The 24954-nt window shown below is 36.4% G+C and overlaps 1 protein-coding gene across 12 annotated transcripts in view; it reads right to left on the bottom strand.

Annotated features, from left to right (window-relative positions):
• EPB41L2 (erythrocyte membrane protein band 4.1 like 2) overlaps positions 1-24954 on the bottom strand; it is a 107849-nt gene that overhangs the window by 36749 nt on the left and 46146 nt on the right. For all 12 annotated transcript variants that reach the window (XM_069010765.1, XM_069010774.1, XM_069010771.1 and 9 more), the window contains 4 exons: positions 23463-23938; positions 22245-22457; positions 7197-7301; positions 2720-2762 (listed from right to left, as the gene is read on the bottom strand). In XM_069010765.1, the coding sequence (XP_068866866.1) occupies positions 2720-2762; positions 7197-7301; positions 22245-22457; positions 23463-23924 (823 nt within the window). In that variant the 5' untranslated portion in view covers positions 23925-23938. The remainder of the gene's footprint in view (positions 1-2719; positions 2763-7196; positions 7302-22244; positions 22458-23462; positions 23939-24954) is intronic.

Raw genomic sequence — 24954 nt, 5'->3', positions numbered from 1 at the left:
AAACAAGATTTTTGTCACCTTTGTAGCCCTGAGAACAGAGACAGTAATTTGTGGATCATGTTCATTAGCTGAAGTAACATCAGTAATTGCTGCGATCCAACATAATTGCCCAGCCAAAGGCCAACCTGCACAAGTGAGAGATCACACAGAGGGCCTGAGGACTGTGACATAGCAAGAGACAGCCTGCAGAACACAACTTGAGGGAGACTACAGGATTCTTATTTTGTCTTTCCCAGTCACAGGTGGTACATACATGCCCAATGTGTAGAGTATTGGTGTTGCTCACATTTAAGAGAGAGACAGAGATTGCTGTAAATATTATGTTGCAAACTGATGTGTTGAACTACATTTCCAAAAGTGTCACCTTTGTGTGTTCAGATCAATGTATTTGTCCAAATACACTTATCTAGCACACTAGTGCTTCAGTTTGTGCCATACAAGAGAAAAAGAAATCACAGAATATTCAGAGTTGGAAGGGCCCCACAAAGATCAGCAAGTCCAACTCTTAAGTGAATGGCCCATACAGGGGATTGAACCCACAACCTCGGCTTGGTTATTTTTTTAGCACAAGGCTCTATCCACCTGAGCTAAACTCAAATTCATGAGTTTTGTCATTTTCAACTTTCAAATGGACTAATAGGTTTTACAGGTATCTTAATTTTAATTAGTATTTTGGAAACACAGGATTTCCATTCTGGATCCAAAGACAAATATATCTGGAATTAAGACTGAAAAGAAAAAAATCTCATTGATACTCATTTAGCTGGAGGATTAAATGTGCCTGCAGTACATTCCAGTATCTGGAAACTTTTACAGACTAATGAAGAGGAACACAACTAACAGTATGCTAATTACTTGCATATTAGTATAAGCAAGTGTCATTTTAAAATCATTAAAATCGTATTGTTACTTGGCTGTTTCCTTTATTATGCCTATCAACTCTGAAATACTATAGACCAGAAGAAAAAAAAATCCAGTCATGATTCCTCATTCAATAACTGGACTTGCTCTCCAGTATAAAATGTAGGTCTTCATGCTGTATGGAAAATCACATCCCCTTAACCCATTTTTTTGTAGTGCATATGATACAGTATTAAAAAGAACTTTGTGTAGTGTATCCAAAAAAATTTCAGGTCAGTTCTTACACAAATTTGTGATACTAACTTCTAGGCTAGATAGCATGCAAATTGCTACAGGAGACAAAAAGATACCAACATATGTATCAACAAAGTTGATACAAAAAGTATCAACATCTTCAATCTTTTGTCATTTATTAAAACCAAACAAAACAGCCTTTAGCCTGCATATTTGGACAACTAATAGATTTGCACTGAAGACCTGCAGAAGTTACAATACCAGTAACTTTTCCTTAATTAAAGGTATGGCTGCTACTTGAATATTAGTACATTCACCATTTTAATAGGTCTAGTTTGCTTACACAAGAGCATGCTGTATCAAAAAAATAGTTTCCAGGGATGTTTCTGTAACTTTCATTTCTATACTGAAAATATAAACCACACCTTCCTATTAAGGGATTTCATTAGTGGGCAAAGATCTAAAGAAAATGGAATTAACATCACTATGATTCTTGGAAAAAATGAGTGTTGCCTTAAAACAGTAGAGTTAACAGCAGTAAAGAAACCATCTGTTTGTCATTATAAATAGCACACTGCTGTTCTTAATTACAAGTACAGTCAGTTTCTTAGCTTAAATTCACGTTGTGTTGTAAGTCTAAGCATATAAATAAATATTATCATCACCCTCTTCTCTCTACTTACATTTCCTATCAGGTACTACCAAAAGCTTTCCACTGAAAACAAAACAACAACAACCCTGGTTTGGCCACAAATGAGTAAAGCAATGGGAAGAAATTCAGTAAGGGAGGGGCTGTCTAGCATGTTTTAGTGGCTACTTATTTTGTGATATGTAGACTCTGGCAGAGTATCACCTCGATTTACTCCCATACACTCCCCATTTACTACAAAAGCTACTCAGCTAGTGAAGAGCTTTGACAGAGTTTTCTGCAAACAGAGTAAAATAAATTAGTCATCATGTACTGAGTATAGGAAGTAAAAAGGCATTTCAAGCAGATTCAGTCTGAAAAGCACTGTAGTGGGACATTCCAAGATTATGCTCTCTAGTCCATCTCCATTCTGAAAATGATGGACATATCAAAAAAGGCAGTGGTGGACCGATCAGTATTGAAGAATATACATTTTCTGTAAAACATATTAATTCTCTTTTTGTAGGTTCATATTCTTCTGGTGAGTCTTCAAAGTAAGAAAGTCCTATAGCAACAATCATGACCATCTTTGCATGATCACATTCTCCATCCAATAACCCAAATATCAGGACAAAGTTGAAAAACATCTACTGTGTCAGGATGCAAAAGTATCAACTATTAGTCACACAAAACAAGGGAAAATTTTGGGGCAATAATATATTTGATCAGCATATAATATAATATAATATAATATAATATAATACAATACAATATATAATTAACTTCTACAGCATAATGTTGATTGACTCTCTCTCCCCTACTTGGACAGGTGATGGAAATAGGAGATTTGCTTTTTGTTTTAAGGCTGAATACATCATTATCAGATAGAAATTACTTTAAAGCTGTAAGCAATCAACATCCAGGCTACTAAATTTATGAAGAATATTTCTGTGAGGAAATAAAAGGAGCATAATATCTGAATACAGAAGTACTTACTTCGAATTTGTCTCTTAATTTCCTTTGAAGAATCTAGCCAGTTCTGAAAAAAACCAAAACAACAAACAAACCACAGCCAGCATTTAAAATCCTCAATACCAAAAATATCTTTATATAATCTGTGCAACCTATTAAATAGCTACTGATATGTGCAAAGAGACTGTTTTGTGACAGATCAACCAAAAATTTATCTTTGGGAAGTGAGACTAAGGAATCAGTAACGTATATTCATCAGTAACTCAGAGAATCCTGTTTACTCATTTTACCCATATATGTTAAAAAACAGGTTGTGTGAGAGACTAGAAACATAAACCTTTTAATTACAGTTACTGAGATTTTCCTTCACTGAGTTTGAACCTTTAACTTCCCATGGCCAGACACACAGAAGCACACTTATGGAAGAAACACACATGCATACAGCCAGCCTGACAGCAGGTCTTGCAATATTCCAAACACAGATGTGCAATGTAGGGAAGAATTAGAAACTGCCTTGTGAGGCCAAGGACAATATCTGCTTTTTCACAGACCACTGCAGGTATCTGCAGTTTTGAAGTCTGAGGTAACACCTCAGTGCCAGCACAAATGTTGCCAAATGCATATTTCTAACAATGTTTGTCACCTAACCTAGCAAAGCAGTGCATACTGGGTATAATGTGACCCACCTTTTTCAGTCTGGTACCAAACAAATTCCAGATGCAATATTGTTTCCCAATACCATATCTCTCAGTCAGTGCTAGAGGCTTTTGCACCTGAAGTCCAACTTCTTTCAAGACAAAAATGCTAGTCTAGTTCACTGGTCTGTATGGATTAGGAGAATGTGGAACTATGTTCCTGCAGTAGTGCAAATCTTTTAACACAGATCACCTCTGCTGATAGAGAATGTGTCTCCTACAAATATGGCCCAAAATACCAAGTTCCCTGTTGTAAATGAGCTTGGTCCAGGTCGATTTCATAACAAGTGCACCAGGTATATGTTAGATTAATACTATTTAGAAATTAAAAGCAAAACCCCCTTTTTATCATTTACTACAATTGTAATTTTTTAAAAGGACAGTAATTTTCCACTTCTTGCTTTAAGACATCTGTGACCTCTTCTTTCCATAGCTATGATAATTTTTCCAGAGAAGGCAAAGTCAATAACATTTTTACAAAGGAAGTGTTATAAAGCACTTCTCCAAAATCCTGGATACCATTTATAATGCTTAAGCCAGAAAAATTGCTTTCTGTTAGAAGAACCTTGACATGGAAAGGCCTTGGAAGACAATATAAGTCTTCAAATAATTTTAACTGAGACTCACTTCAGCTACAGTTACCATCTAGGTTTTCAGTTTTGGCAAGAATTCCATTCTGAAATTACACAAAGCCATATTCTTACAACTATAATAACTAGAAGTGTCTTAAACCCTTACATTTTAGATATAGCATAAAGTAAATAGAGAATATTGCATGGAATAACTACAAAAGAAAAATAGGATTCCTGAGTACATGTTACTTTCAGTGCTTTATCTTTTATCACTACAAAGCAGGAGAAAAGAAACATACAATACAGAATATGCTGCAAGATTAGAAGAATAATCCTTTCTTTACACAAGTTATACAGTTCATTTTCTCATTTTTCTGAAATGAGCTTATTGGAAGCAGACTTTGCCACCAACTTTCATTACTGCTCTGTCAAATAAAATCAGATGCTTATATTCCATTTTTAGGCGTAATTACATGGGTGGGGTTTTTTTTGCATCTGGGTTTTTTGTTATGGATAAAAACAAACACCACAAAAGAATCTACACTAAATTAGAGCTCTTAATGCAGAATAGACAGGTCTGTCTTTCAAAACAAAAGACAAAGTGTATACACACTACTTTGCTTCAGTAGGCAGAAATCTATTTGTTTAATTTGTGAATGGTAAGGTTATAGATGAGACAAAGTAATGTACTGTCAAAGAACAAAATGTTCTCTACCAGTACAAAAGTATTTTGTACAAATTCAGAAAAGCAGCATTTCCAGCTGGCACCCAAAACATAAGAGCAGAAGCTTTCTAACACTTCTACAGACCAATTACAGTGTGAAAGGAGCATTCATGAACTTTTGAGGGTGCAATGCAATGAAATCCCTAACTAAACTTCAGGCTAATAAATTTAACATTTGCAAAAAATGAAAGAAATCATTAATTATTAATTTGGCCTAAATAGTTTTAAACTGTGTATTAAAGCTAACAAAAGTTAGTCTGATTGGAAGACATAACCTCTCTCCCAGCTGCACAGAACACCCATGGAGAAGAGCTAATGGGACTCCTCCTCCAATGGTACCCCGATGGTGCACTGGGGAGCAGCTCTAATTCAAAAGAGTGCCTGGCATTCAGTTGCCACACGCCACAGCTGCCGTCGGGTTCAACAGCTGGCTCATAAATGGGGGCTGTGATGAGTGCACAAGAATGGGAAAAACACATCATTCAGCATTTTGTACTGACTGGACTGGAGGTCAGGGATTTGTGGCATTTTAATCTAAAAAGGCAACAGTCATAACAGGAAAAAAAAAAGAATCAGAAAGAACTGGTACTGAAGTTTAAAATAAACTACAGAGGTGAACAAAAAAGAGGACCCTAAACCAGCAAAAGTTCTGAGAACGCAGGAGGTGGGAAACGTAAATTTGCTAGAAAAGAGGTTTTTTTAAGTTTCTCCAAATAACACTAGGCATGTATTTGTATGAAGAAGACAAAATCCAACAACAGTGCTTATTTAGTCTTCATAACAAATGGGACCAGATTTCTCCAGAAGTTTTAAAATAAAAGCCTGCTGCTGTCCATAATTCAGGTGAGAAGTGATCTATTCTACTTTTGAATAAGGACCCCATTATCAGATATGTCTTGCTTAATATATGTAAATACCTCTTAATTTATGTAAATACTTATGAGTGTTGCTACAGTACCACCTTCACTGTTAATGGATAAGGAACTCTAGGACTCATTCACACTGAAAGAGACCTCTGGACATAACTGGTCCAAGTGTGATTCAAGAGCCAGTTTTGAATTAGATCAGGTTGCCCAGGTTCATATCCAGTCCAGTTTTTAGTATCTCCAAGGAAAAAGACATATGAAAAAACAGATGGGGTCTTTTTAAAGAGTGGAACTCTGTTTCTCCATTCAAGTGACTGAAGAATACCAAGGAAGTCTTACTCCAACTAGAGATACATTAAAAAAAAGGGGGAGGAAAAAAAGACGCAATCCTACACCAATTCAGACTTTTTTGCTGAACTTTCAAAAAACTTGAGGCTCCCTCTTTTACCTCCTCGGATCTACTCAGGTGGGCTATTTTCTGGTATAGGTCAAGGATCCCAGGTCTAGTATTAGACCTTTTCTCTCTTGCCAGAGATCAGACTGCTGTTTTATGCTATTTTATTGTGTATGTACAGTACAGCTTTTCAATAGTGAGAAGCACAAGTAAAGCAACAAGTGAAAATAACAGATAATATTAAGATTATGATATTGGAAGACCAACAGAGATGTTCATCATTACACCAAAGAAGTTCTTATGTCTAGAAATGGTTTACAAATCAAGAACAAAAATTAAATATCTAAGTAATAATATAACAAGCTCATTTTGTATATGGGGATTTTTAATATAGAGGAATTGAGTATTTTGCTCAATACTGCATAGAAAGCTTTGCAGCAAAGCAAATAACTCTAGAAACAGCTTTATCTGAATGGAAGTTGTCAGAAATTCAGATTTATTCAGACCATGAAACTAGACTTAATTTTTTAAAAAATAGTGTTAAGAGGAAGATGACAGAAAAAAAGCAAAAACTTCTAGGTGTAGTATGATGTAATGATGCTTCTGCTACAAATATAGATTTTAAAAAAATACAACTTTTCCTGCTTCAATTTGTAATTATTCATCTGGGAGGGTTTTTTTATGAAGAAAAAGATGACCACAGGTATATCTTTAGTTGGTGGAGAAAGCAACAGGCAGCCCAGCCCATAACTGCAAATATTAAGATGCTAGAAAGATAAATTGGGTTTTGGTAATTAATGCAGCACTTGCCACTGACTGATTTAAGATTTTCTCAGCTGAGCAATCTGGATGTGCTCAACCCTCCAACATAGAAGCAAGTGCAAAAGACGACTGAAGTTACCAAATGGTAATTAAGAAATCCTTTCAAATGTAGTAATCTCAAACTCCATTCATTTGTAAAATCAGCATCCAATACTAGTGATGGACCAGCTCCAGTCTCTTTACAAATGTCAAAAATTTTCTTTAAGCTCAAAATTAGTAGAAGAGGAACTCAAAGGCCTAGTGATGCAGACATATGGGCTAGATTCCCTTCATGTTCACGAACAAAGTATTCTTACTCATCTATGAGAAAACGCAGCAAAATTTACTCAACTGTTTGTAATGGTAAACATTTAATAGAATATACCTCACTAAACTATTGAAGTGAGTGGCAATGATGAAAAACAAACAAAACCCTCATACAGGCTTACCTTCTGTTCTGAATTCTCATAAAATAACAGCCCAAAATAGTCCTTTTCCAGTAAATTGAGATGTTCACATACTTTATCAAACAGCACTTGTCCTTTTGCTCTTTTCTGAGGAGTAGGAGGATAGGAAAAGAAGAAAAATAATAAGGAAAAATAAGAAAAAAGAGAAAATTAATATCAGTAAATAAGTAAGGTCCTTAATTACAGGTACTGTTATTCGATGATATTATTCAGGGAACCTTAAAATATCAATAAAGCAGATTATAAAACTATAAGCTTTCTTACAAAGACTGTTCACCATATTTCAAAGCTATACATATCCTTGACAAAAAGTACAGAAATTTCAATTTTTTTTTAATACATAAAAAAACCCAACAACCAAAACAACAACATAAATACAGAAGGAAAATTCAGTACCTAAAAGACCTAAATATTTTGTATTATTAAGTGCTACTAAATAGTTTTCTGGAGCTTTATTTTTAAAATAATGGAAGACTTCTTTATTTGAGCCAACTTTTTTTATATTATCTTCTAAAAAATAATATCGTTTCTACAGTGTCTGTATCTATTAACTTTATCATTTTTATCATTTTGGTATATGTCTCAGTGACTTATGAATCACATGATATGAACGCACTGAAAAATAAAATGTGTTATCTTCCAAAGACAAAAAGTACAAGCAGAGCACTAAGAGTCAATGCTCAGACCAGCAGAAGTAGCACTCAAGCACAAGCTGAACATATGCAACATGTCTAGTTGTCTATACTGCAGTAGTTTGTTCTGAGGGGCAGAAAATAAGATGTCTGCTTTCTATCCATGCATTTCTGAAATCTCTCAGTATCCAACAAATTCATTAGATGCTCAAAAATAAGAAATCTTCAAGATGTTTATTCTTCCTACAAATATTATTTGTGGAAGTCAGTAACAAAGGAAAAAACCTGAAGGTTTTATTTGAGGCTAGTTTCAGTATCATAGTCTACTACTTTGTAATAGTAATTGAGAACTGATCAAAATTTTAACACACTATTAAAACATGTTTTTAAATGGCCACTTTTAAGCTCACTTGGTGAGCTCAGTATTACTAGAGCTTAAGCAAATGGCAGTCAGTCCTGAAATTCCATCTGTTCTTCTTGTGACATTTCCAGCAGCCTTACAGTACCTAAAGGAGGCTTTAAAAGAGAAGGGAAGGAAAGGGCATGTAGCGACAGGACAAGGGGTAATGGCTTTAAAGGGAGTACATGTAGATTAGATATTAGGAGGAAATCCTTTACTGTGAGGGTGGTGAGGTACTGGAACAGGTTGCCCAGCAAAGTTGTGGATGCCCCATCCCTGGGTATCCCTGGAAGTTTCCGAGGTCAGGTTGGATGTGGCTCTGAGCAACCTGGTCTTCACCGGTGAAAGGTGTCCCAGCCTAAGCAGGGAGTTTAGAACTAGAAGATCTTTAAGGTACCTCCAACCCAAACCATTCTATCATTCTGAGATTCTTGTACCTGAAACTGGGGATGTAAACATTCCATATGCCTGTAGTGCTGGTAATGAAAAGCAGGTTCAGGCTCTATTTCTGTGCACCAGGTTTTAACGAAAAGATTTGTTGTACTGGAGATGGCAGCTGACAGGAGACAAAGATTTAGAGCAGACAGCTCACAACACATGCTCAGGGATAGGGAGATGAGAAGTTCTTTCCACAGTTCAAATCTGACCATGACTGGCATGCAGTCTCCAGTTTGAACTAACTCCTTCATGACAGCTCTGCTATTTGTGGCATTTATCATTGAGGCCACAACATGGCCTTTTCAGAGGCCTGTCAGCTTATAGGAATTTTTGCATTTGCTTATCCTACAGATTTCAGTAGATGCCACACACCACTGCCATTCCACAGAAACACCATGGGCTGCCCCTGTGTAGGCCCTGGTGACACTGTGGCCATTGTCCCCACAGACAGTGGCAGAGCACTCCACGTGCCCCGTCCTGGCACTCCTGCAGCTTGGCTCCACAGGACAGGGTGGTAAAGGCCAAGAGCGGAGGGAGAGGGGAGAAAGGAAGGTATGCACTCAGCAAAGAGTGAAGGCTTTGTTGGTTTAGTCCCCAAGAATCCAGAGCTTTATTTAAAATCGCATTGTCCAGCAGACATTCCACTCATGAAGATCAGAAAGCTTTCACAGAAGCAAAATTATAAAATGATGACATTTTGTAGCACAAGTAGCAAGGCAATGGAATGTAGAAGTGTAGTGGTTTGGTCTAAAATACTCAGTCAGAGTGACTTCTGAAATGGGGAGCGGGAAATTTTAATTCTGTTTGGTACTTTCAAAAAATCTTACTCTTCAAGAACTACAGATGACTACTTCCCCTGAGCATCTGAAGTAACCACTTAGTTTTCTTGACAGATTCATCTTCAGCTTAATAAGAAAAATCACCAATATTGAAAAGCGGTAAATTGAAAGTAGGAAAAGTATAAGCAAGAGAGTTCAAAGAATCTTAGTCTGCTTAGATGCATGTAATAGATACCACTTTTTTTCCAAAGTCAATGTGCAGGTCAGTGATCACACCTTGCCAATGCAAGTTGCAGTTATACATATTTCAGTAAAGGAAATCTATAGATTAGTGTAAAAAATAATATATGCTATCATATCAAGCCCATATTTGGAATCAGCTGCTTTTTTATAAAGTTCATATACTAAAACCCACAGTTAATATCAAGTTTTTGACATATAAAAACATAAAGCAGGCAAATCAGGAAATATATTGCAAGTATAACTGTAAAATATTGCACGGTTTCTTATTAGGAAGCCATAATCAACAAAGAACTTGGATAGACTAGCAGTGTCCACTGTATCTTTAAACATCTTTTTGTCAGTTCATAGTTCTTCCACATAAGGAAAAACCCCACCATGTGATGAAGCCCAAGTTTGTTAGTCTACATTCTAGACAGCAGCAAAATGAAAAGACGTTATACCATCAGCAACTAGTATTTATAGAGCTCTGTTATGGATAAAAAAGCATACGAAGCCTCTCAGTACCAGCAATGGTTTTCATTATAAGATCCTACTTGTAAAATTGAAAGACTCCTAGTTATATATAGATATAGATACAGTTTTAAAAATCTAAAAGAGTATTTAATTTGCAAAACCAAACTTTTCAAACGCAATTTCTTTTTCAACCATTTGGGGACAGGCATTGCTACACAGTTTAAATTATATGATAACATACTTTTCTGGAAAAACTCATGTTCTTAGCAGAGTGTCTCTAAGCATGAACTGAAGATAACTATTGTGATCCAGTCAGTTCAGAAGTTAGAAATATTTTAATAGAGCAGGGGACTCTTAAGAAGGCAGCATCATAGTTGGCACAGTTTGTTACTTTTTAAAATGGATTACATTTCAATTTCTACCAGGTGTCTGAGATGTCAAGCGATAGTCACAACCAATATGTAAATTATAATCACTATCCTTATACATGTATGCATACATATACATTTAAGTACAGGTATTGTGGGGAAACACAAAAGGTGGGAAAGCTGTTAGGTGTGAGAAAAAAGCAGGTTTCAGGAATAAAGCAGAAGAGTTTAGGGATCAGCTTTGGCTGCGAAAACTTGAAGAAGATACAATTATACAGCAAGCAAAGACTTTAAAACAATGGTTAGAGTTTTTAGGTTTAGCTGAGATAGGTTTTAAAGTTGCAAAAAATATGCTTAGCAAGACAGATAAGTTTAAGCTTAATAATGGAATATTGTGTATTATTATATAAGGCATAACAAGCAAGTACTGTGTACAACAGAAGTATGTGCCCTATTGTGGATTGGTTAAAACAGCTGTCTGTAACTTTTAGTAGCACGCTATTAGCTGAGAAGCTTTTAAGAATGTTCTGTAACTAGGAAGTTTTGGATGTCTGCAACAGTGTGAGCTTTGTACAATCTCTGTCTCAACTCTGTATGTGAGACTGGTAACAGAATAAAATAATAAAAAGGCTCCTGGAGCATCTGTCCGGGCTCCCCGTCCCGTTTGTTGACGAAAACACGAACAGGTATATACACACATGTGTTTACAGCACAACAAATACTAGCACTAAAAACAAGGACATTTTCATGTTCCAAATTCTAATTCAGAAATGTCAGTAAAAGTGTAAGTCCCACAAGAAGGGAGCACATTCAACCTAGCTATACCAAGACACTGAGAAGTGAGGACATGCTCATAGAGCCAGCAGTTTAAACCACAAGAGTACTCAGATCAGCAGTATTCTGTATTGCTGCCAAGTTATGCTGTCTTTTAAGTGAGAATATGAAAAGAACACATGTAACCAAGGTTATTCTAGTACCAGTTTCAAGCCTGTATTTAGACACTGCAGATGCTACCTCGTAATGCAATCACTTCATAAAACCAGAGGTAGCATTTTTCTGTCCTTTACCTCCTCAAAAAAAGAGCAAACCAGAGCAAAGCAATTGCACCCGACATACACAGTGGAAATTTCTATGCAACTGGGAATTAGGGTATCATGGATCCATTTGGCTATATAAGAGTTGCCAACTACTGCTGCAATATAAACACTCATGGCCACCAGTTCTGTTCAATATGTTTATCTATGATAGGGATGCAGGAGCTGAATGCACCATTAGCAAATCTGCTGATGATACTCAAGTGGGAGGTGCTACTGACTCTCTTAAGGGACAAGAGACCTTACAGAACAATCGGATAGATCGGAGCATTAGGCAATCAGTAGCATGAAGTTTAGCAAATACCAGATTCCGTACCTGGGACAGAGTAATGCTGGGCACAAGTATAAATGGGGAAAGGAGTGGTTGGAGACCAGCCCTGCAGAAATGGATCTGGGGGTGCTTGTCAACAGCAGCTCAGAGTGAGCCAGCAGGGAGAGCCTGGGCAGCCAGGAGGGCAAACGCCATCCTGGGATGCATCAAACACTGTGTTCAACCAGCCAGACAAAAGAGGTGATTACCCTGCTGCACTCAGCTTTGGTATGGCCACACCTTGAGTACTCTGAGCAGTTCCGGGGCCCACAAATTCAGAAGGATGTGAAGGTCCTTGAGTATATCCAGAGGGCAACAACAAAGCTGCGGAAAGGGCTGGAAGGAAGGTCCTATAAGGACTGGCTTAGGACGTTGGGCTTGTCTAGGTTAAAGAAAAGGAGGCTGAGGGGCAGCCTCATTGCTCCCTACAGCTTCCTGAGGAAGATGGAGAGGGAGGTGCTGAGCTCTTCTCCCTGGGATCAGTGACAGGATATGTGGGAACAGTTCAAAGCTGCACCAGGGGAGGTTTAGATATGACATTAGGAAGCATTTCTTTACCTCAAGGGTGATCAACCAGTGTAATAGGCTTCCTAGCGAGGTGGTTGATGCCCCAAGCGTGTTTAGGAGTCATTTGGATGTGACCTTTTGGTCAGCCCTTGTGACATGGGTGCTTCCTTACTCTTAAAGGGTTGGTTCAGGCAGCTGAACTCGATGGCCATTGGAGGTCCCTTCCACCTGAAATAGTCTATCCTATTCTTACTCCTGCCTTCTCCTTTCTCTAGCAGTACACACAGAGGAAAATCTCAACATTTCTTCCCAGTCCTGCACTAGCAGAAAGGATTGAATGGGTTATCATGTCCCAGCCTAGGCATTGGCTGTCTCTGTGTGGGAAGGAGGCATGTACCATCTTGCTGGGCATGAGAGCTGTGGATTATCTTAAACTAATTTAACCACTTGAAGAAATTTGAAAGAAAAAAAAAAACAACAAAAACAAGTACAGTTTTTAAAAGTTTTCTGTGTTCATTCAGTTTATCTGGGTTTCCACAGAATGGCAGAACTCCACATATCTACTCCGAGATCAAACCCTTAGCCGGATGCAAGACATGCTCCCAAACTGAATGACTGCAAACATTTTGAGGTGTGCAATACCTATTATTTCCCCAGAGATTTTTTTTTCTTCTTGTACTCATTTTTAGAAATGTTTGAATCATTCCCCTTGGAGAAATGTAATAAAACATTTTATTACATTTGAGAACAACAGTACTCCATCAGAGCGAGGGTCCATCTCCAAGGGTTCCTCTCCATCTCCTTTAGACAAATGTCTAAAGGCAAGCACAGGAGCAGTACCCAGGAGTTGACTAACTATGAGACTGGTATTTGCCTGAAATGCCAGGGTTTTTTCAGCTCCAAAAACATTTTCAAAGACACATATTTACAGGTGCAAAAAGTATTTGATTTCATTTTAATTTTCTCAATCAGATTAAGAGCCAATGCTCACAGGCATTAACACAATGCAATTCTGTAGCCAGGACCAGGCTAATGCATTCTTCAGTTTTGTTTAAAAAATCAAAACATCCCTTGCAGTCTGGCAAAGGCAAGGCCACAGAAAGGAGAAGCCAGAATATGAACCAGGTAGTACCTGTTTCCTGAGACTTGAAGAATAGGGATTGGTACTGGTCACATGCAAAAGAGGAGGAGATGTGTGACAGCCTGGGCTGTTTTCAAAAGTACGATACATGTCAATGACAAGTATATTTTTTGGCTGCAAAAATTGCTTTGCTGTGCTTCTTGGCCAGTGATGCATGAAAAGTGCTCTCATGCCTGGCCTGCACTTGTATTGCATGCAGGAAGAACTGAAAAGTGCCAGCTCCTGATGCTGCAGCAAACCAGACTGCCTTGTACAAACAAGAACCCCTAGGGAAAACCAGACCAAGGGAATACAGGAGCTCACTCCTGCTATACACTTGGAATGGCAGAGAAAGACTGAGAGCAAGGGCAGTGGTGCCTTGGAGGAACAAAAGCAGCAGGAAAGAATCTAGGCAGAATGGCCCAAATGAACCCTTGGCAAGGGGCCGTGGCTGAATGCTGCAGAGGAAGGCAAAAAATCCCCAGGGACTGAGATGACTTCACACATAAACATTACTTTCAGTGGTGTCTGTTGAATCTAGACAAATATTTAAAGAATGTGCCAAATTTAACATCATCCCTATTTTCCTTTTTCTAAATAAAAGATGTCATACTTTGAACAGACCACTTAGTGTTTGAATAAACCTAGACTACACATCTGAGCAGTCAGAAAAAAAGATTTGCAAATTAAAACTCAGCTACAATTAAACATCTGTTCCATATCAGCTTCATTCAGAGTTTTCTTAATTCAGGGTTAAAGACTGATCTTAATTGTACATTGAGCAAACATATTTTTACTTTGTATTAGCAAACTGTAAGCAGCCATAGAGTCTGTGTCAACTCCAATATATTTCACTTGTTCATACGTGCATAAAATACGGTCAGTGCTGGCATCCTTTAAATGCCTTTTGTCATAAATATTTAATTAGACCACTGACTGAATGCAATAAACAAACCCAATAGGATCTTCATTTGCTTCTAACTAGTAATCATTATGCACTTAGCATTTCTTTTTGTTTGTTTGAACTGTGTTATTCTCTACTACAACAGTTTATATTTATAGCAGAAAATCTGAACAAGTCTTTACTGCAGATCCCAAATTTAACGACAGAATTTCCTCGCAACTATCTACAAAACCACAGATTGAGAGGAAAAAAGCAAGTTTATTTCCTCCATGAAAGCAAGAGTTACATGTAGTTCACAGTAATATATTAGTAACTTATACCTCCCACAGATGTCAATTATCAGGAAAGGAGTAGGTCAAAATTCCATCATTTGCACTGTGTTAAAAAAATTAAAATTGCTCCTAAAGATTAAGTCTTAAACATTCCAACAGTCTGCTCATTCAAGTTATTAAAACTCAACTGCCATTACATCTCAAATATAACACTATTGAATCATGAATCAAAGTTATTTTATCCTTTAATATGGTTCTGTCATTTCAAGCAAGCACCAAGGTTCAGTCACAGTTTTTAGCAAATACCACTCATTAGCTTTCATCTTCAATACCTTGACAAGTCTCTGTGATAAACTTACAGGCTGTTATTCCTTTAACTCTCTTTCAAGTAATGAAAGGTAACTGAAAATTTTTTAACAGTTCACAGCTTCTGAAAGTTGTTTTAAGCCATGCTCCTCCAGAACTGTTCAACAATAGCTTCTTTCTCTTTCCATCTCTCCAAGCATTCACATATTACTCTGAAGAGTCTGAGGCTAAGTAGGTGTTAAGAGTTACAATAGTTTTAAGCTTGAAATAATTAAATTAATTGCTCATGCTCTATGAATGCACATATTGTGTACATGTAACTCATGTTGTTTAGTATGGTACCTGCATGCAACATTATTTTGTGATTTATTTCAGAAGATTCCTTTAGAGCAACAGAGCACAGAAAATCAATCTATTTTATTATGATGGAAACTATGGACTTAAGGAACTAAAGGACTAAAAGTTAAAGGAATTTAATATAACATTTTAATGGGGGATATTTTGCTGCCTTATGAAACTTTACAGGTTCCAAAATAACAATATAAAGCAAGTTTGAAGAGTGGCTGGTATAAATGTTCATAACACTACTCCCACTCAATGATTTTAACTCCCCAGAGCAAGTAGCCAAGATGCAGAGTAATTATTTACAGACCACATTTTATCAACCATGCAAGATTATAATCAGAATCTTTGCATTGGTGAATTGAGTGCAGTTCATTTCTGGGAAGATCAAAAACCACAAAACAGTACAGTGAGAATTTCAAACTACGAAGAACCGAGGAACAGGTTTCATCCAGCACAAGGTTTAGCTTTATTATGCTGTCATGTCATGGACTTCTCTAGGTAACAGTGGAGTACATTAGGTGTTGTATCTACACTGGCATCTAGACAAGGATATTTGGAGAAGCTATACTCCAGAAAGACTATAAACCAGGTCCTTCAAAAGTAATGAAAGTACAAAGCCAGATGAGAAGTAAAAAGAAAATAATCACAAAAGAGGCGGAAATATCTGTTTAAACAGTTTTACAGATAAAAAATTATTGACTTGAAGTTCAAACTGACAAGTTGACACCAGTCAGAAGATCTCCTAAGGCAAAATAAAGAGTACGCAGGGAAAAAAATAGATGATTCTCAGAGGTGATAAATTAATTTACAAAGTAACCTCAAACGAGACAAGTATCTGAGATTTGCTTTATGCTGAAATCTAAAGATCAGCCATGTCAGGCATGCCCAGGGCAACAGGAAAGACATGCAAAAACAAGCCAGAAGAAATAACTCCAGTGTCAAACAACACTAGGTGACTGCAAAAAAGAATTTAAAGTAATTATCAATACACAAAACCCCAGTGGCAAAGAAACAAGAAGGGTTCAAAGGTACCTGTACTCCTACAGCAACATCTGATGACAAATTCTGAACTATGAAAGAACAGCATCAAATTACAGTAATTTGCAAAGATGTTTTAATGTCCCATTAAAAACATACTAGTTCACCAGGAGTGAACTGCTCTTTTTTCCCCACAATTTCATATATACTATCTCAGCGTCTTAAAGCCATTTTCTTCCCAAGTGAGCATCTCCCACCCATTTCTATTCTGGACCACTCACCACAGGAATTCAGGTTCAGAACATTTTGTCACAGAAACCAGTTTTTGTTCACTCTGATGTATCTCTCAATGCAATCTGCATATCACATATACTTTTTTTTCCAAAAGGTGCTTTAACTCAATATAGATTCCAAGAAAATGCCTCATTAGGCAGAAGTTACATCAATTTCATATTAACTAGACTTTAAATTGCACGTGTACCTAATCCATCCAAAATAAACTGAACTAGTTCCAGTTAGAACAAAACGTACATCCATGCAAATTTTTTAGTCCTATAATTAAGTTTATAATTGGATTGCAATTTGTGCTGGTTTATCTTCTTTTTTTCTTAAACAGTACATATAAATCCAGTTTCCTACATATATTTGCTCCATAAAGTCAACCCCCATCTGAATATCCCAGGGTAAAAAAAAAATGTGACATGATATATGATTTCCTTATGCAAAATCTACTTCTACCCCTGTCCTTTTCAGTGGACAAAAATGTGGCATTAACCTCCTGCTTACAGGAGATCTTGCCTTACCAAGACAAGAAGATCCTTGAGAATATAAAGAGTATTATTACAAAAACCAATCTGTGGCAGCCAGGACAGAAAACAACTATGTCAACACACACACATTCACTTCAGCAACATTGCAATTACAGGGCTTCACCAATTCACTTAAATTAATCCCTCTGCCTCTCCCAGATTCATAATACAGAACTCAAATGTTTCAGAATACAGCTGAACTCAATTTACAGCAAGTTAGGATATCCACTTGTCACTTAGTAAATATTAAATTTCTAAAAATGTTTAGTGAAGCATGGAAAGCCTGGTCCACAACAACCTCTATAGGGCTTTTGCTGCCTAGTCTAAGTCTCAGTGATGATACATTTTTAAAAAAACTAATTCCAGATGAACTCTCGTGAAACACCAACCTTAAGCAAAAACTGCAGCCTCTTTTCCAATACAATTGTTTCACATATTCTGTAAAAGCTCACTAGCACTTTATTGAATTGAAATATCAATTTTTTTAAGCTTGAAAAAAAATCTATTTCAGTCATCTCTGAGAAATTAATCAAATTTATTTTGTACAGAATATGTTACTTTGCAAAATAAGAAACCAAATCAGGTTCAGTGTTGGGGGGGGGGAATGGAAAGTGGTTGTGTGTGTGTGTAAACAACTTGGGTTTGTACAAGACATTTTATGAAATAATGTTTCCTTCTTTCCATATCCAAAATTCAAAATCATATTATAAAAAATTGAGTATGTTGAAGTGTTTTAAATCACTGGAGCTGAAGAAACATAACCACAAGTATGTCTACAACTCAATTAAGCTCACAAAGCAAAAGGGAATATAAGCAGGATAGAAATCTAACTATCACATGGACAGCAGTTTAGAGAGCAGTTTCTGGTCTACTGAAATGGCATTTCTTCCTAAGCACACAGACTATTGTCAGTGGATATTCTGTTCTCTCAGGAAAAATTACGAACAAGATGGACAGAAAAAAGAATGGAAAGAAAGTAAAAAAAAACCTGTCAGAACTCCACATCTAGCACCTCAATCTATACTAAGACTGCTTTCTAAATTAAGGGAAGATAGAAGAAAATAAAGAGAGAGGTGTCAGACTAAACAACTGGCATATATCATGGAATTCAATGAGCAATAACAAAAGAGCTGCTATTTTAGCAGCTGTTAATAGGAAATGCTAGGGATATTATACCTGAACTCATCTGTCCTTCCAGACAGTATGAAGTCTCAAAGCACAGGTTTGTACTTGTACAAGTACAGAACAAGCCTAAGAGTTCTCAATTATTTAGGGCTTTATCTTAACTTCAAAAAAAAGAAAAAAACCACAAAAAATCCCACCAAAACACTAGAGAAAAACATGTACTTGGACAACCATGATGAACAGGCAAGATTTTATGGAACTGCTTTCTCCCACAAGCAAAAAAAAGGTGAAAATTAACCATATTGCTGAAAGGGCCATATACAAAATAATGAATTTTAAGAACCTAAGATGGCATTAAAAAAATGTTTCTTGAAAATAGGAATGACATTTGCTTTTTTTCCCCCCAGCAAACCCCAGGAAGTTCCCCTGACTACTGGGACATTTCCAATATGGTCAAGTTTGGCCTTGAAGCAACGCACCAGCCAGGCTCCCTCAGTACTAGTGGGTGTATTCTATAAGGTCCCATGGGACTGGTCTCTCTCTCTCAAATGTTCCCTAATGTAACTGTAACCATCCCTTTTTCCATTAGTTTCCAAATTGTGTCTTCAAGCTTTTGCCATTAATCATTTACTGATGAGAACATACTCAAGCCAGAAGAGTCAAGTTTTTCTTTCTGAAACAGCTTATGGACTAAGAATAACAGAGCAATTTTTTTTTTTTTACAGAAACAAGGCATTACTGTTAATTCACAATTTTCTATTTAGATTCTAGTGAATCTAAGGTATATAATAGCTGAACTCAAGTATTAAGTCCTCATATTATGATTACACCACTGTTACTAATTGTATAATATTATATCTACCAATTGGCCACAAAAAATCTCAGTATTTAGTCACTGCCAAGAATCCTGATCAGCCTTGATCTGTGTGTGGACGCTGAAGATACTGCATCATGGTTTTCTCTCCTTTTATGCTTGTTCCCAGCTATTGTCTTATATCAAGACACATACAATAGGAATGAACAATTAGCAAAATTTAACAGAGACTAAATTAATGGGTTATATTTTGTTTTCTTTCACAGTCCTTTTAATTTCTGGGAATACAAATTGATGCAGTCCTACAAGAAAAAAGGAATAGAATTGCAACTCAAATAGAAAATTCCCCAACAGTGTATTAGCTCAGATTTTATTACTGCTTATCATGAAGGTTTGGAATGGCAGTTAGAAAAAGACATGATTCTACCAAAAGATGTCAAATAACAGTAATGAAAACAAGGTATTTTTCAGTTTTATTTTGCCATTAGAAAGTATATATATTTTTTAAATATAAAGAAGTTGGTCTACAGTCCATAGTAAACTGGAAGAGGCATCAGGAATGTTAAAATCATGACAATTGCCCTAAACTAAAACCTGATTTACTAGAAAGTCAACCAGGGTAAACTGGGCTTTGACTGCAGAAATTTTGTTTCTTTGCCTTTTAATTCTCAAATCATTTCAGTAACTTTGTAAAAGCAGAAATAAACCAACATTTAGCCAAACACTAAACACTGAAGGAAGACTGAAAAAGAGTACCAGAAATCTGCTAGGATCCTTTGCAGAAAGCACAAACTGAAATTTCACTTCTCAGTTGATATAGCTTTCTGACACTTTAAGAATTTTGATATGGTAGTAGAGCATAAAAAACTCTACATGTATTTAAGAACATTAATTCTTCTATAAAATTGCAGTCAGCACTGCTCATGCCCTATAAGTAATTCAGGTGAACATATAAAACAAATTGTTTCTTTATCACTTTTTTCCCCTCTTAAATTAATTTTACTATTGTTCTTACAGCAAATAATGCGAAAACTTATTTCTCGCCAAATGACTTAACTGAATCATGACAGACTTAAAATACTGCAGAATAGAATTTTTTAGTTATAAATACAAAACGGTATAGTCTTAGATCTGTGGTAAGCCACCACATCATTTAAGTCTCATTTAGGACAGGGAAAAAGCCCAGGAAGATAAAACTCATGTAGCCTTTAATTAAAACAGAGATAACATTCAGATCCAAACATTCTGATTTACGTGGGAAAAAAAAATCCCAAACCAACAGCTACTCCAGGGTTACTACCCTGTAGTCAATTTTTGTTTTCTCTATACATATTGATACTAATACATAAATAGAAATACTTTCCAAGTACCGGTGATAAAATTCCTGCAACTTTAGACCATAAGTATGCACAGCCCAATACAGTGCATTGTGGAGAGCCATTATTCTGTAGTATATTTTTCATGCTCTTGTTTTGCTTATGTCAATAGATTTTTTTCTTCTGGAAACACAGCATAATAAAAAGCAGACTTAACTAACAGTAATGAAGGCTTTGCTATTGCTTTTTACAGTCAGACTGATTTATGGTGAAATGGTCTACATCTGACATTCTCAGGGAATGATCCATGTAGGACTAAAATATCATACTTTAAGAAACAAACTATAATTGCTTTGTTTTAACACCGAGAATATAAATTTTTAAATGGAGGCCTTAGAAAGCTTGTACTACTAACAAAGCTTGTAGTACTACAAAACACAAACTTTAAAACTTCCATCAAACCGCAGCAAAACATTCCCAAGCAGTATTTCATATTGATAAACAACAAATAAGAACTTCTTAGCTGATAGGAGGAGTTTTATTACAGAATAGGTTTGAAAAGCCAGCTCTACTAATGCATGAAATAAGATTTGTGATGAAACTTTGGAAAATCTTAAAAACGAGCATCTGTTTTTAGCCTTCTCTAAAGGCAAGATCTGGAACGACAGGTGAGTAGTATCCATCCAGTGCTATACCACAGAATGCAAAAGGACTTGTACACAAGCAACTAAATTACCAAGAAGCCTAACAAAATCCACAGTCAAATAGGGTAGGGACTGACTGATGGACACTGGAAAAATTCAACAGCACAAGAGCAGACAAAAGGCTTCAAGCAGAAGCTTGCATTACCACATGACTTGTAATATATGTACCACATCAAAAATTGAACAATGTAAGTTAGACAAAAATGGAAATATTTTCCATCAATCAGGCGGATCTAGGAAATGCCATAACATTGCCACTGTTTTGTCCTTAGATCAATATGAAAGATACATCTAGATGCCTAGTTTTAGAAAAGGCACAAGATTTTTAACTGCTCTTCATAACTCAGATATTCAGCCTGGGCACCACAGCAGATCAGTTGGTTACATCATGCAAAATGCAACACCTACGTTCATGAGTGGGGTTCAGAACAACTGTTTTCTCCCCATTTCAAACAGATGGTCTAATGTAAAATACAGGATAGAAACGTAAAATATTAAAAAATTACTATTTGACTTAGAACTTGGACACACATACATATTCAAAGGAGATTAAAGCCATAAAACCCAGAAAAATATTTTCTATTCAGCCCAAAATCCCTGTTTCTGTTAGTGATCTTAAGTCAGATTTAACAGACAAATTACACACAATATCTAACCCAACAATTTACAGCTGAAAACAAGCAATCCACACAGATGTGAAAATGTGGAACTAGAATATAACTTTAAATATAAATACGTGTTTTATACCTGTAATGGAATTTTTCTTTCTGAAGAAAACTTCTTTTAAACTTTACAAAGTTTCAGCTTTAATCTCCAGCTGAGATAACTTTAGAAAAAATTAATGAACTCAAGAAAACTTTATCAGCACATGTCACATTACTTTCAGGAAAACCTTCATGTTTTAGAAAAAAAATTAAATTTGAGCTGTCAAATAATCAGCTAGTGTACCTTAGAGGGTATTTTAAAGAATAAACTGATATAGTTTTAAAGATGGAATTTTAAACTGAAATGTTAACTGACTCCTAGTGATAGCATTAAACACTCAGTACAATAGAAAGCAAGTTTTCTTTTCCCTATAGAAAAGGTTCTTTATATAAAGACTTGATGCCTTACCTCTAGGTCACAGCTGTATTCTGTGCCATCCAGAAGCATCACCTTACACTGCACAGTTTTGATTTTCTTTGGAGACTTCTGAGGAATGTTATCTGTTTTAATTTCAGCTGTCTGCACTTCTTTTGTCTCCCTTTTTTCTTTTTCTTCTTGTTTTTCTTCCTTTTTCTCTGCATCTTCCTCTACTTCTGTTTCTTTACCATCTTCTTTGGGAGGCTATATAAAATACAGTTAAACTCAGGAAGGAGGATATTTTTAACTTGTTCATTCCTTTTATAAGCTACTAATAAAGAAGACATTGAACTTCCATTAAAGTTCGGCACATACTGGAAGCACAATAACCAGCATAAGCATTAAGGTCTTCTTTTAGGGACCAGATATTCTTGCTCTCAGACCACAGAATGTGTCTTTTTTTCCCTTTCCTTGAAATGAGGTTTGTGTTTTTTAATATGTGTTATTGCCTTTCTTCCTAAGAGAAATGAATTTACTAAGAAGCTCCAGGAATTATACTAAACAAAAGCCCAGTGTTTATGAAAGCCCAGTGATACAGAATCACAGAATGCTTGCAGTTGGAAGGGATCTCTTGAGATCTAGTCCAATGCCCCTAGGCCCACACAGGGCAGTTTACCCAGGACCATATCCTTTTTGGGTTTTGGATGTCTTCATAGGGGAAGACTCCATAATATCTCTGGTCAACCTGTTTCAATGTCTGGCTCACTCCTTTACTACCCTAGGAGGCCTGTCATCTGCACCCCCACCACCTAGCTACATCCCTTACCAAGGAAAGGTCCTATAACCATCAGAGCAGAAAAGATTTTCTTGTGATTAGAAATGTAATTTCATGGGTTTAATTTGGGTCTGTTGCCTTCTGTCATCTAACTGCATACCACTGAGAAGGGTCTGGCTTCTTTGCATTCCCTCCATTCAGGTATTAATACACACCAATAAGATTCCCCTTCCTCTTTCTCTTCCCCAGGCCGACCAGTGCCAACTGTCTCAGCTCCTCCTCATACAAAACATTCTCTATGTGCCTTCACCAGCCTAGAATATGAAGTTTGAATGTTAAGAACTGGCATGCAACTTCACAAAAAGCAGGACTGGAGCCTAGCAACTGGAATAGCTGTCATTTTTTCCCTAAAACAATCCTAGTAAGTTACATAATTCATGAATGAGGTTTCATTAAAATTACTCCCAAGTAACTATGAGCCTTCCCACACGTACCTGTATTTCAGCACTACTAACAGAGTGTTTTTCCTTGTCATCTGCTTTAGCATTCTCCCGGTTTTCAGCTGCTCCTTCCAAGCTCTTTCTTGACTGAGCCACCCCCTCTGGTGTCTGGCTTTCACTTTCTTCAACTACTTGCTGTTCCCCTGTGGCCCTTTTCTTGGGCTCATCTTTGGCCTCTGCCAAGGTGTATGACTTTTGTTTCTTAAGCCAAGGGGGAATGAAACGAGAAATACCCTTGCTTTCAGGTGAAGATTTTTCCTTCTTCTGTCTACTTGGACTACTTTGGCTAGTTGGTGCTGGGACAGAAGAATCTTGAGCTTCTCCAGAGGATGTTTCCCTGGACTTCTGATTTCCTGGAGTCTCTGATGCTTCTTCAGGCTTGTCCTTGGCTTCGTCTGGTCCCAGCTGCTCAGAATCTTTCTTTACTTCAGTCTCTGAACCAACTTCAGTTGTCATTATCACAACTGACACTAAAAGAAGCAACAATAAAAATAGTTTTGTTATGTAGCATTACTACTTTTACTGACTAATTATTTGCAGTAATTTGTAGTAATTTAGAAACTCTTGTAGATTATTAAACATATTAGGGTTAAAGAAATACTCCTTTTCAAATTTTCAGTTGACAGGTAAGGCCAGTGAGCTAAAACTTAGTGCTCTGCAGATAAAAGATCTAGAGTTTCCTTCTCTTTGATAAAATTTTAAGTGTGCTCTCTGAAAGGCATTTATTATAAGCTACTCCTAATGTTATTGGCCAAGATTATTTCAGAAGTAACTTCAGTTCTCTTTCTACTGAGCTCCTTGGTAGACCCAAAAAATTAATTTTCAGAAGAGCCTTCTGTAGTAAAACTGGTAGGTATAACCCCCTTAGTATTTGGTGACACCAACTTAAACTATTGGAAGTGAAAGAGCAAGATTACCAAAGAATAGGACAAAAGGATGGTGAGCATGATACTGAGTATAAAAGATCTGGAAATTTTAAATCACTAATAGTGCTGGGGAACATATATTTTTAACTAAGGTAAGATTAGGTTCTTAATAAGAAGTTCGTACCAATCAACATAAAATGATATACTCTTATACTCTCATCACTTCTGCTCACCCTTCCTTCAGTGAAATTAAAGACAAATTGTAATACTGTAACAACAGGATATGCAATAATAACCTTTAATCTTACCATTATTGGTATTGATTGAAAGAAATACTAACTAGAATAAACAAATGTTGTTATCTGTGTGGCACTGTATTTTGCTGCATTGCTTTAAAAGTATAGTATAACTGCTTTTTTGCAATTTATTGAAGTAAGCCAACAAAAATAAGCACACAAGGGTCCAACAAAAGTTTATAATGGTTAGATTTCATTATTCATCACTGGTATTTGCTTACAATCTTCTGAAAACAATTTCTTTTAAATTGATGGTCTGTTTTTTCTGGCCTAAAGTTTAGCAGGTTAGTGACAATCACATTTCTATCTTTATAACATGAGAAC

This window comes from Aphelocoma coerulescens, chromosome 3 (genome assembly GCF_041296385.1).
Source record: "Aphelocoma coerulescens isolate FSJ_1873_10779 chromosome 3, UR_Acoe_1.0, whole genome shotgun sequence".
In the NCBI taxonomy this organism is placed as follows: Eukaryota; Metazoa; Chordata; class Aves; order Passeriformes; family Corvidae; genus Aphelocoma; species Aphelocoma coerulescens.
The sequence above is the reverse complement of the archived record's forward strand: the minus strand, read 5'-3'. Positions and strand labels throughout refer to the sequence as shown.